General features: G+C 36.7%; 1 protein-coding gene across 4 annotated transcripts in view; it reads left to right on the top strand.

The window, feature by feature from the left end:
• dync1i1a (dynein cytoplasmic 1 intermediate chain 1a) overlaps window positions 1–14414 on the top strand; it is a 113284-nt gene that overhangs the window by 29957 nt on the left and 68913 nt on the right. For all 4 annotated transcript variants that reach the window (XM_067426589.1, XM_067426592.1, XM_067426590.1 and 1 more), the window contains one exon: window positions 987–1102. In XM_067426589.1, coding sequence (XP_067282690.1) covers window positions 987–1102 — 116 coding nt within the window. The remainder of the gene's footprint in view (window positions 1–986; window positions 1103–14414) is intronic.

Genomic DNA, 14414 nt, shown 5'->3' with positions numbered 1-14414 from the left:
ATTGATTAATGATTTGGATCGCGTGTCAAACTGCTGAAATCACGAGACATAGGTGATCCGAATCATGAATCAATCCGCTGATTCATAACCGTTTGAATCTTTATTTGAGGTTCGAAAACAAACGCGGAGTCATTAATGACATCAATTTCATTTTTGGGTGAAGTAACCCTTTAAGGCCTGTTCACTCGAAGAACGCTAACTATAATGATAGTGTCCACACCAGCGGACAGCATCGTTCTGTTTATTCCAATCATGACACAGTTTTGTGGTCTGCTGCTTTAAATGCTCAAGCTTTTTAAAGCAGGTTGGATTCTGTTTGGCTGTCATTGTTTGTATGATTCCAACAATATTGTTATAGTTGTGTTGTGGCTATTCTTTTATATTTGGAAAGATTTTTAGAACTATATCTTTATTGGAATAGTTATCGTTGGTGTAAACGGGCCTTTAGACTGATGTGTTTTAGTACTCTTCTAATTTTCTTTAATTTACTGCTTTGTACATTGATAATCTACATTTACATATCTGTGTGTTTGTTTGTTTGTTTGTGTGTGTGGCATTTCACTGCCTTTGTACTGTAGTGTACCACTGTGTATGCAACTTTTCTTTGTTCCTCTTGTGCTCGGACATTCTCTTCATTTCTCCTTCTGCCTCGCTCCCTCTATCTCATTCTGCTTTCCTTTTAAGTTTGTCAGGTTCAAGTGTTTTCAGCTGGTCACTCTCCAGCTGTGTGCCCAGGGCTGTGTGTGACAGTGATTGATGCACCATGCCATGTACTGAGAATGCTTTAAACATTAGTTCTAGCAGTCAACCGAGGGTCATCCAAACGTACAATATGCTCATGGACCTGAATAATGAGCCCTACAGCATATTAGATGTTACATTGTATTTTGTCTTTGTGATGCACTGTGTGTATTTTTATGGGCATGCAAGTGTGTGCACACGTGTCAGGTTGCAGGACATTCATAGAGTGTTTTCCCTCTCCCCAGACGCCGAATGCACAGATTGGGACCTTGTAAGATAACTCAGGTGGATTTCCTGCCCAGAGAGTTGGTGTCCTACTGTAAAGAGACTCAGACACCGCTAGCAGCTCATCAATCTGAAGGTATAGTTACAGTAATATTCTCAGCATTCTGCACTCTACAGTCTTGAGGATGCTATGATAAAACTACTGTAGTTTGTGAAACTGCAAGTCATAATTGAAACTATTTAAGAGGGCAGTGTCTCATTAAAATATGGTTCTGTCAGGACCACTATCGTCAAAGATGATTGATTGAATATTAGCATACAGTTTAGATTGGCGGTATGGTTCTGTTCTGGGCAAGAACTAGCATGAATAAGCCTAGCATGGATAAGGGCAGTGAGAGCAGCGATAACCTCCCTTAGGGTTACAGAGCAGAGCCAACACAATGTATTGTGGATATCATTAATGTTTATATTAAATGGACAAAATAATTCAGGAATTTAGTCTGATTCAAAAGGAATCAGAAAACCAAACCCTGACTGGACGAGAGGAGCTGGGGATGGAGGAGAGTAAATGAGCTCTGGGGAACGGGACAGCTGCTGATAGTACTGAAGGAGCTTATATATGTATGCTGTGACAGACGTCATATTCCTATAGACATGATCAGCTGATGCGTGCTTGACGTACGGGACCTGCTACGCTGCACTTGATATATGAGATAATATAAGCAGGGTTGCACATACATTTTTCAGTCTGGTTCACAGGAGAGCTCCTCGAGATTTGGTTTGGTGCTTGCACTTCACATAGCATGACCAATTAAATATAACTACAAAAAATTAAATAATTAATAATAGCTTTATTGCATTTTATTTAGTTAGTTTTTTAAATAAAATAAAGAAAGAAAAAAAATAATAAGTGTGATAATACTATTATATTTAAAAAAAAAAATTTATGGCATTTATTTTTAATGACCCTACAAGTTCCATTAAACCATCAAAACATGAGAAAAATATTAGATTTAAAAAATATATATATTTTAAATATAAGGGAAGAACAAAACAACTTGATTAAGGTATTTATCTGACAAAATTATTTGGCAAAAAATGGTAAACCACAGCTGCTGGATTTATTTTATTAGGCAAAAAAATGCATAGAAAAAACAAAACTTTCACAGGAAACAGTATGCATTAACTACAACATAATCAGTTATTAATATTTGGTTGGTTCAATCTTGTCTTTCATGTGTTCATAATTTCTTTCACTATACAATATGCTTAAAAAATCTGTAACACATATTTTTAGGGTGAAGATGCCAATTTTCCTAGTCCAGACATCACTTTTGCCCACTCCTTACAGTATAAGTGTTGATTTATTCCAGTAACACAAATCTTCTGATTTCTTTAATTAAAAACATTAAATAATTTGAGAGTGCGTTGTATAACAGAGTTGAACACTTAATGATGAACGGCAGCATTTAACTAAAGATTTCACTACAAAAAGATGTAAAGTGCTGTGCATTGTCTCAAATGAATATGTAAATAATTTTTGAATGAGCTAACTTATATGAACCTTCTGATGAACTGATTTTCTGAAATTAATCTTTTTAGTTGTGTCAGTGTGATTCAGGTTGGTTCAGCTGTGATCTGTGTGTATAATATAATGTGACACACTTTTAAAACAGCATTTTATCACACTACACCACTACATTATTGCGAAAAGAACTGAGCTATTGTCACACTAATGAAAAATGTAGTTCACAGCATTGCTCTTAGTTAGTTATTCCTCAACTTTGAGCTCTAACCACATTAATTGTGTGAGAAAAAAAATAATGCTATTAATCAATTTAAGTTTTCCGGCCAACTACAGTGTGAGGTCATAACCTTTGCTTAATTAAATTAGAAATTAATGTGATTAAAAACATGTTCCTGTTGTTTTATAAGCACCATTTTAGAGTTAAAACTATAATTGCCTGTTGTGTGAAGTGATATTATTTATGTAGCACAAAATCAGACGTTTAATTACAAATGTACAAGTACTACTCACCTTGTCAGTCACTGTTAAGATCTACAATTTATCAACTTATTTATGTAGTTTTCTCTGTATTCAATCAAAATAGGCAATTTGGGATTTCATGGTAAAACAGCTTAGGACAAGCTGGGAAATTGAAACGGGCTGCTCAGTGAAGAGCTTTGATTTTCATCGCTGTCAGGTGGGCTGTCATCCTGACCGTCTGGTTCCGTTGAAGAGCTCCAAACCTGCGCAGATTAAGATTCATTTGACCAGCCGCGGCCTCCATTTCCTGAGAGGGGAGCTGGGGGGACGGCGTTTTTGAAAAGAGATGCCTGCCCATCAGTGGCTCTGCTTGAAATGGCAGAACAGTAATGGCATTGAGTCAGGCTTTAAGTGGATGCAGACGGGTAATTCAAGATGGCTTCTATCATCAGAACATCACTTGGAGTTGTGCCTGCGCCTCTGCTGAGGGCTACCCGTTTTCTTTCGGCTTTCTGTTGAGATTGTTGGGTCCGCTATCAGTTCATGTGCATGACTTTTCAGAAGATTGGATGTTATAGATGAATCCTTTGTAGAATCCATCTATATTTAAATAGTAATGCACCTCCTTAAGGGCACAGTTCACTCATGTTGTTCATAACATGTATGTTTTCTTTGGAACATAAATATGTTGTCAGTAGTTTTGGTGACCATTGACTTCCATATGTATGGAGGGAAAAAAAGATATAAGAAATATCATCTTTTTGACAGAATTTTTATATTCAAGTGAACTATTCCTTTATAGCCAAGACCTAATATATATATACTTTTTTTTTGTATTGGCATGGGCAGGACAGTAGTTCATATTTTTCCTTGGCCTGCCAACATTTTGACCATGTAAATAATGTTATTTTTTACACGCACGCACGCTCGCACGCACATACCATACACAAATACATATATACATTTTTTTTGTAAAAAAAAAAGAAAATTTACAACAAATTATTTTTGAATTCATTTGCAGCAGTAAATTAAAATGATTGAAATACATGTTTACAAAATATTCAAATATTTAATTTTGATTTTTTTTTTTGTATAAATGTATGTCAGATTGACATTAATGTAATGTGTGTGTGTGTGTGTGTGTGTGTGTGTGTGTGTGTGTGTGTGTGTGTGTGTGTGTGTGTGTGTGTGTGTGTGTGTGTGTGTGTGTGTGTGTGTGTGTGTATGTATATATATATATATATATATATATATATATATATATATATAATGAATGAAATATTTGAACATTTTGCAAAAATGAATTTCAATAATGAAAAATATAATAAATAAGAAAAAGTTTTTTTCTCCAAAATTTTATTTTTTTCTATAAAAAATAAATAATATATATTTAATATATAAATATATATATATATATGTGTGTGTGTAATATATAATATACATTATATGTATGTATGTATATATATATATATATATATATATATATATATATATATATATATATATATACATTATATACGTATACAATATATATATATATATATTTATAAAATGTTTATTTTCTATAGAAAAAAAAGAACATTTAGAAAAAAACTTTTTATTATATTTTTTATTTGCAGCAGTAACTTTAAATAATTATATTTAAACGTTTAAGCTTGCATGGCACAAAAACAAAAAGATACAGTCTCAGAAGTAGAACTTTAAATGGTTAAGTAGTAACCTCATGTAGCATGAGACCGTATTAATAAAACTCCTTGAGTTGATTGATTTATGAAATGTGAAAGTGCTTAATCAAAGCCACTTTTGCTTGTTTGTAAAAGAATAATGTCAGGATATTTCTCCTTATTAGTTTAAGTGTGGTTCCTACCACAAAGACTTCTTGGCTTCTACAGTCGCTAACTCGACACAGCAGTCAGCGCTGAGCCGCCCTCTTCCACAAGTGTACTCTAATGTACTCCATTGGCTTCAATCATATATCTGAAGCCAATCATATTTAAAGCGTCATATTTCAATTACATTTTTAAATTTATAGCCTTGTTAAAACGAAGCTCGCATAGAGCTCGGCTAATTTGATTGCATCCCCCAGACTCGGGAGCCAGGCCTGGTATAAAATGCAGATGGTTTGAAAAGCACCCTAAACATCTCCATATGGACGGGACCCCCTAACAAGCGGCTTTTGGTGTATTTGCATAACATCGCTGGTAGTCGTGATGTGAAGCACATCTTTTGCTCTTTGGTTTCCATTTATTTGCAGGCGGTGCACAAAAAATGAGTATTTTGTGACACACAGGCTTTACCTTCAATCCCCTCGATCTCATCTTCTTCTTTTCCATCTGCATTTCGCACCAGAATCCCTCCATCCTCTCACGGCTCCTTGATCCTTACGTTGGCAACAGCTGCTTGCCATGTGATTGGAGACTTCCTGTCATTATAACTGATGTGTTTTTATTCTTTCCACTTCCTTGAAGCCTGATCAGAATTAAAATTGCTGGTGGAATTTCCTGTCAGGGCAGGTCATTTATTCAGCAAGTGCAACCGCTGACAAGCCTTTGATTGGCCGTTGCCCTTAGCCATCGCACTCTGTACAGTTTATTTGTTTTTTCCTCTCGGCCTACAGATGCAGGCTGGGCTCACAGCTGTCTGTAGGTACAGGTTGTCTGTGCCCCTGTGAGACCTCTCACATGAGAAAGAGAGAGGAAGGTTTAATAGGTCTTTCCACCACCTGCTACAGCTTGCATTCTGTGTTTGTTCAGGCCGGTGCAGAGGTTTCGTCCATTGATTGGTGAAACTAAGCAGATGCCTTTTTTCCTTTTCTTTCTTTTTTCCTCTCTGACCCTCTCTCTCTCTTTCCCCTAGTTGGGGGGATCCAAGAATCCGCCCAGGTGTGAACCCCCCACCCACGAGACTGCTCTATAACGCTGTCACGAAGGCCAGCAGGGCCTGCAGAGACCCTTGTACCAGCAGCAGCAAACATGTAGTTTAAGCTCAAATTAACCCGAGCAGTTTTCCGTATGCCCTCTACTTACTATGGTAAAAGATGTGCATGGTTAAATGTTTCCTAAAGGAATTATTTCACTATTTCTATCGTATTAAGCCGTTTGTGTGTGCTTCCTTTGTGTGCTTCGCAAAGACATTTGGTAATATTTTACTGACTTTATTTGTTAGACCAGCTAATCTATAACTTTTTTTTTCTCCATTCTTAAATTACTGTTTAAAAGTTTGCGGCTCCTGTGCTTATCAAAGCTGCTTTTATTTTATTTTTATTTTTTTAACATGTAATTTATTCCTGTCATGGAAAGCTGCATTGTCAGCATCATGATCAGAAATCATAATATTCTAAACATTTCTTGTTGTCAATGTTGAAAACAGGTGTGCTGCTTAATCATTTTGTGGAAAATTAGATTTTTTTTTTTTTTTTTTTTTTTGATGAATAGAAAGTTCAGAAGAGCAGCTTTTTTTAAATTTACACTATGGCTGAATCTGAAATCGCCACCTGTACCCTCAAAAAGGGCATTATATTAGGGGACAGCTTTTTTTGCGTGGTGTTCAAACCATAGCGGACATTGTAGAGTATCATTCTATCCCACATTGCACCACAACAAGTGTACAGCCGATGTACACTCAACGGCTGTCCAAATTCGCTCACACTCGTTTTCATTCACCCCTTCGAGTGAACTGTATTAGTGGACTAACGTAGGGAATAGTGATTGTGGGTTTAGAGGGTGATTTCAGATTCAGCCTGTGTCAATTTTGGCCCCCTCACAGTTAGAAAAACAAAAATGCATGCATTTTGTGGAAGAACATTGTTGTGGCTGTGCTTCAGCTCTGTGTGCTTGTGTGGATGAATATGGTTATCCTGCTACTCATAAAACATTCACCAGAGATATAACCATTTTAGATGGAAAGGATCTCAAGCTGACTAGCTGAAGACGTTACTGTAGCTACACCCATTAATAGACACTGTACTTCCTTAAGAATAAATTCCAGCACAGTGCTACAACAACCATAAAGAAAAGACCCTTCACAATAGATAATGCTTTTCAATAGGAGATTTTGCACCGGGTAGTTCTAGGAACTTAGTTAAAAGAAACCAACCACCAGAGCGGTTCCCAGAGAGCTAAACGTTCCCCACGGGCCGTTCTCCTGGTTGCATTTGCACCGCCAGGAACTCTGAAGGTACGTTAGCCGCGCTTGTTGTTGTGACTTTTATTTTGACGGCACTGAGAACACCAGAGCCTGAGCACACAGCTCTCACATTCACCGTCTTCATTAGTTTATGATCGGTTTTACAGTCCTGTCTAATATGTTATTAGATAGAATTGTTATACAAAGAAAGTTTGCCATGTGGTCGTCATGTTTCGCTTGGTCCCCTCAAAGTTGCGTTAAATTTTCTCTTTTGCATAAATGTTGAGAGGTCTATCTATCTGTTTTCCATGTTCATTTAGTTTGTTTCTGGAGTAAATATATAGACTATAATCTGTGTGTAAATGGCAGGTGCTCGTGTTTCACGTGCGTTTGGCCAATCAGCGTACACTTTCATCACTGTAAACGGACCAAAATTCGGGTATTTCCACCAATAGTTCTAGGAACTATGAAAAGGTTCCTCCGGTGCGAAAGGCCCTATTGATCTTTATTAGAGAGCTACATATGGCAATTTATCTGTTCTATCAAATACCTTACTCACCTGTTGCGTAATAAAAATGCTTTTACAACATTTAAAATCTCAGTTCTCACCATCTCCAAGCTTACGTTTATTCTTGTTTTATTACAAGCTTTTTGTGAGCAGAAGCTCCACTAAAAACAGGTGATTCTGTGGAAATTCAAGGTTTAGCTGCTCCATGTCAACCTTTCTCAATTATTGCGACAACTAACCTTTGTCACTTCCACATGTTTTAAAGCAACTTTTCTCTATTTCTGGATATGATGAAAGCACAAGTAAGTGATGAAAGTATGCAATTTGACGCAAAAAGCATCAGGCTCATTCTAAAATATAAACACTTATAACGGGTTAACCATAATGAATCAGGGTAAGACAAAAATATGTTTTGGAAGAAGAATTGATGGTGTATTGACACTGACTGACTGTATTAAATGTAAATTGTATTAATTTTGATAAAAATTAATTATAAATATATTTACTCTCACTTTTAATAAGTGTAAATGTATCCTTGCTGAATAAAAGTATTAATTTATTTCAAAAAATAAAACTGACCCCACATTTTTGAACAGGATGTTCTTTTAAAGTTTTGGCACCATTGATTTTCATTGTATGGACAAAAACCTGAACATTTTCAAATGTAACATGCAGCCATATTCACTATATTTGTATGATTTGTTTCTTAAGTTTCAGTGCAATAAAATAAATAAACAGCAAGTTTTAGGATTTTTAGAACATCAAAAACAAGAAAGGAAAAAATAATGAGAAATATTTAGGATTCTACACAATTCTTTGACACTAATAATGCAAACTCATTTGTACAAAAGGTCAGAAGGTCTTGCTTTCTTTGAAGGTTTTTTTTTTTTTTTTTTTTTTGTCTAAACACACTCATTCGAGGAGTTCCTTGATGGATCCAAAAAGTGCTTGGCATGTGTTTTGTGTTCATCAGCTGGTTGCGATGTTTTGTTGACCCCAATTTAGCCCTTGATAAAGGTTTAGTCACGTGCCGGTTCAGCCCATGTGTTTCCAGCAGTATTTGATCCCTTGATAGATACAGTTTCATAAAGATTTTCGCTGGTGGTCTGAGGAAACCTGCTGGATATGAATGCCAAACCTGTTAGCCAGTGGTTCATTTGTGGTATAAAAGCCTTCCAGATCTCACCATCAGTGGGAAAAAACCTTAACATGACGTGATTGTGAAGCAACAGCTCTGGATGTGTGTGGAGCGTAGTCATGACTCAGCAGTACTGGTCACTCAGGGGTTGTGACCCATCTGAACTGTTGACCCTCTGAGAAGCCTATTCTCTCAAGCTGTAGTTTGTCTCACATCAATCTAAATGTGTGTGACTCTGTTTAGGGAAATGTAATTTAATGAACTGTTCGCTTCCGTCTCAGCTTTGCTCTTATGAATATGGGTAGTGTGATATGTGTCCAGGTTCTTGTCTGTTGGTTGGTCAGAGATCTGTCTCTGCTAAGTGTACATTGTTCTTCACTCAATCGAATTACTTGCCAATCAGTGAACGCCATATTCAAGGCTCCAGTGGGCTTTCGGCGACATAATTTGTATGAAAGAACAGGCTTGTAATTCCTAAAGGCTGATGGGAGTTGATAGCATTGCAAAGGCATGGCTCATCCACTGGACAGTGTGTTAGCAGGTTCTGGGAAAGCTGGCCATCTAGTTATGTATACTTTTCTCTAGTTCCGTGTCATTGTTGGTGTAACGTTTCACACTGCATATTTGGAGAAAATGACCCCTGTAAATTTGCCGTCCTTTAGTGGAGCAAAGGTAGGGATTAAACGTTAATCTGTAAAATAGGTTTATAAAAGAACACATTAGATCTTTTGAGTCACTCTGTTCTGAGAGGAAACATTCATCTAAAAATGAAAATTCTGTCATTATTTATTTATTCACATGTCATTTCAAATCTGTATGGACTCCAGACTGACACACAATATAAAACGTAACAGAAAAAATATAAGAAAAGCATATGACAGTATTTTTTCACAACAAACAAACACTGTGTGAGCTGGGATTTATGAATAGCTTCTTTTTAATCATGAGTCAAAAAGTCAAAATGATTAATGAAACTGACTCATACTCGCTAAGAACATAGCAGCTTAAATTACTGAATCGGTGAGCCAGGGAATTGTTTAAAGGGGTCATATAATGGTACATGCACTTTTACAAGTTGATTATACAGCAATGTGTGTTGGTAGTGACTGTACACAACCATCCTATAATGATAAAAATCATCTTAAATCTCCTTATATGTTTTCACTTGTCTGAAATCGTTCGATGTGTGACGTCACATGATCGGATACCCCTCCCAAGACTGTTGATTGACAGCAGCGTTTTAACTCAGACCCGCCCTGAGCGAGCGAAAGCTGTCCGCCATTGTGGATACGCTGGAGCAGAATGGCGTCTAAGCGATTGTGGTGTTCTGTTCTTGGGTGTAATAATAAACACAGCAGTCATTTTGATGTTGATATATCTGATATATCGAATTGATATGGTTGAACTTGCACAGATGTGTCCTGAGAGACTCTGTCAAACTTTCTCCTGTTGTCTAAGCAACGCTTCACACTCAAAGCCCCCACAGAACAGAGGGGCGGGGTGAGCAAAGCTCATTAGCATAAAAGACAAATGCACAGAAACGGCTTGCTGAAAACAGAGCTGTTTTTCACCAGGTTAAATGAGTAATTTCTCAGAATACTAAATATAATTTTTTATTTAAGTATATTACAATTTAATTAGACACTAAATATAATCATATTAACTTATACAAAAATGGCATTATATGACCCCTTTAAAGCTGTTTTGTCCGGTTTAAAATGAACAAGGAACGGCTATGTATACAAGTTTGTGAGAATTAAAGTTATAGCTCACCCAAAAATGAAAGTTCTGCCATTATTTACTCACCCTTTTGTTGTTTCAAACCGTAAGACTTTCGTTCTTCTTCGGAACACGAATGAATAGCTTTTTGATGAAATCTGAGAGCTTTCTGTCCCTCCATTGACATCTACACAATTACTACTGTGACACTTCAAAGAGATTGTAAAACTAATCCAAATGAATTGAGCGGTTTAGTCCAAATGTTTTGAAGAGACTCGATCCTTTAAATAATAGTTAGATTGATTCATCAACATCAGACATTCATCAACTCACACATTAGTTAATAAATGGAAGCTCAAGCATGTTCGTTTTATGAGCGAGAACCAGAGGTGGACAGTAAATAAGTACATTTACTTGAGTACTGTACTTAAGTACACTTTTTGAGGATCTGTACTTTACTGGAGTATTATTTTTTCTGGAAACTTATGACTTTTACTTCACTACATTTAAAAGACAAATATCGTACTTTTACTCCACTACATTTCTATCTAGGTCGAAAGTCGTTTCTGTAGCAGCTCTGAAAGTCGGAGGACTTTTTTTAGTATGGTTGTTTCAGACAGTCTGTCAGGAATCACTCTTATAGGGTCATATACATTTTCCCAACTTTTTTTGAACACTGATCAGTTCATAGCAAAAAGGAAGAAGACGGTTCTTAGGCACAAGTGTGTGCACCCATAGCCATACTTTGAAAGTATGTTTCAGTTTTTAAAAAATCAAGATTAGTTTAGTTGGCATACACTTGGTGCATGTCTTATAAAATATTAAAAATATAAACGTCTGGGAGAAAGAGAAGAGTAAATTTGGGAGCATATCAGATGTGTATTAGTATATTGGATTCGTGCATTCGGCCTTAAAGTGATAGCAGCTTTGTAAAGAGCTTTGTAACTTATATACAAGTATTTAAATGAGTTTAAGTTGTATGCTAGTACATCAGATGGAGCATCACTGAATGGCTTCAACCATGAGGACAGTGTGCATTTATACAACAATAATAAAATAATGCATTGGCATAAAAAAGGAAATTTACTTTGATACTTAAGTACTTTTGAAAACAAATACTTCTGTAGTTTTACTTGAGTAAAAATCTATTTTTACAACTTTCACTTTTAACAGAGTAATATTGGACCAGTAGTACTTTTACTTTTAGTCAAGTAATAGAGTTGTGTACTTTGTCCGCCTCTGGCGAGAACCAATTTTACACGCGGTTCATTCTCGTGTTACGCAGCACGTTTCTCTTTTTGAACCTTTTTGATGCTGTCAATGGAGGGACAGAAAGCTCTCCGATTTCATCAAAAAGATCTTCATTTGTGTTTTTCATGTGTGGGTGAACACTATTGTGGTGAACCTTTAAATTACTCTGTTTACTGACTAGTTGTCCATACTGTATGACAACATGTAACGATTTTATTGTAATAAATAATGCTACTAAAATAATAATAAAAAGTTTAATTTAGTATCTAAAAATTTAATTTTGAGAGCCTTTTTTGTATGATGACAAATTTTGGGGTCAAATATTCCTTTAATCATAGGTTTTTCAACCTTTTTTCTTTTGTCCTATCAATGAAATGTGGTCCAAATCAGCAGAGTTCAAATCTACGAGTAAGCCAAAAGGCATTAAACAGCCTTCGCAGCCTCTACCGCTAATTACCATCGACCGATAAGAATTGTTACTGTTAAAAAAGTCCAAGTATTTGAGCTGTGCAAAGGCCCTTATGCCAGATAATGAGACCTAAGGTTGGTTCAAAACCATAGAACTTTGTTGCAGCCATTACGACACTGAATTTTGTAATTTCTTTTCTGCACTCGGTCCTGGAAACAATCTCAAGGAAGTTGAACAGTTCAGAAGGTCATGGAAATGATGTGGTTCTTTGTTTCTCACAATCTCTCTCTTTCTCTATTTAACGTGTGCATGTACTTGTGTGTGTGTGTGTGTGTGTGTGTGTGTGCATTAGGATTCTTTTGCTGCAATTGTTCAGGGCCATTAGCTCTGGGGGTCTCCAGTGGGAAGTGGTGATTCACTTTTTTACAGTCACTTTTTTGGTAAACTTGTGGTGGTCCTGTAATGGTTCCTAATTGCAGGCAAACTGAGTTCTAACTAACTGCTAATCTGAAAGACATTACAGAGACTTTGCAGAGACCACCGTAACCAAGCTGTTGAAAACAACAGAGTGAATGTCAGTTGATCCCAGCCGAGCATATTGACTCAATTAATTAATGGAGTTATCGGGTCAGTGTTTGACCACTGAATATCTTAAGAGTTGAAATAATCATAGTGTTCGATGACAGAGCAATGTTTATTAACAGTCAGGCTAATTGAGATTTTTTTCAGGTCATTCTCAAGAGCAGCTTAAGTCATATTCATCATGAAGGATGCTTGAAAGGGGGCCTAATTTAACCACTTACAAATATTTTGTGTTCTGGCCCATGTATTTAATATCACCTTGACAAACTGAGTTGGCGTCTTCTATATGGCAGATGATTTTAGTCGAGGCTTTTGCCAATAGCCTTGCCGTTCGCCACCAGCTCGCCCTCAATCGCCGGTGTCTGGGTTGGGCCGGGCGAATGGGTCACATATGGAAGCGCTTCGTGCTGGCGTGTTGTTTTAGCTCTTTCATACAAGAGAAAAGCTGAGGGTGTCAGTGTTCACAAAACGAAAGGTTAGCCAAAAATTCGCTCCCATACAACAGTGGTTGCTATTTCCCTCCGTCTCCGTCCCAGGGAGCGTCATGTCGCATTTAGATACTGTTACATTTACTCTCTTTTGATCTGCGATGTCAAAATTAATTGGTGGCATTAGAGGGGATGTCTGTCTTTTCTCCCTTTGCTCTGTGCTGAAATGCTTAGACTTTGAATTCATCGCCATCATCTGACTCTGGTTTCAAGCCCAAAAAGGCCTGAATACCAAATGGTTTGGATCGAGGCGGGATGCCAGTCAAAAAAAAACTGATATCAGACAATACAATGTCTTTCACAGTAGGTGGACCATGCCAATCTGGAACCAGATGATTACAATTTTCCTCTCTTACCGCCACATAATAAGATACATGAAACCACCTCAGCCAAAAAATCGGCCTGTGTCCACGGAGCAACTATAATAATATTTGCCGTCTGATGTGTGTTGAACATCAGATGGGATACTGTTTCATTCCTCTGAACGGTTAAACTTTTTCCATGTTGCTCAAAAAATTTGAAAGTCACTTATTCCCCAGAAACTTCTAAGATCATTGTAGAGTCAGGTGAGGCGGTGTGCAGGTCTGGGTGGTCCTAAGATTACTGCTCCAGAGGGTTTCTATTATTTAAGAATTTCAGTTCTGCATACACATTACACACACACACACACACACACACACACACACACACACACACACACACACACACACACACACACACACACACACACACACACACACACACACACTGCTATTCAAAAGTTTACGGTTGGTGAGATTTTGTCGCAGAAAGCAGTAATATTGTGAAATATTATTACAATTTAAAATAAATGTTTTATATTTGGAAATATTTTCAAAAAAAAAAAAAAAAGTTGTGTACTGTGCTAATTAATTGAGATTTCTTACAGCTCTTACAGGTTGTTGGCCTTGTTTGTTACGTTGCTTCTATTGCTCTACCCTTTTTTGTAAGTCGCTTTGGATAAAAGCGTCTGCTAAATGATTAAATGTAAATGTAATTTATTCTGAATTTTCAGCATCATTACTCCAGTCTTTAGTGTCACATGATCCTTCAGAAATCATTCTAACATGCTGATTTGCTGCTCAAGAAGCATTTTTGATGATTATCAATGTTTATAAAGCAGCTGTGCAGCTTAATATGTCTGTGTAGAGACTTCTTTCACAAACATTCAAAAAATGTTTGTGGTCTTACCAGCCCCAGACCTTTAAACTGTGTGTGTGTGT

The sequence above is a fragment of the Pseudorasbora parva genome, chromosome 19 (genome assembly GCF_024679245.1).
Source record: "Pseudorasbora parva isolate DD20220531a chromosome 19, ASM2467924v1, whole genome shotgun sequence".
Taxonomy (NCBI): Eukaryota; Metazoa; Chordata; class Actinopteri; order Cypriniformes; family Gobionidae; genus Pseudorasbora; species Pseudorasbora parva.
This window is presented reverse-complemented; position numbering and strand designations above follow the sequence as displayed.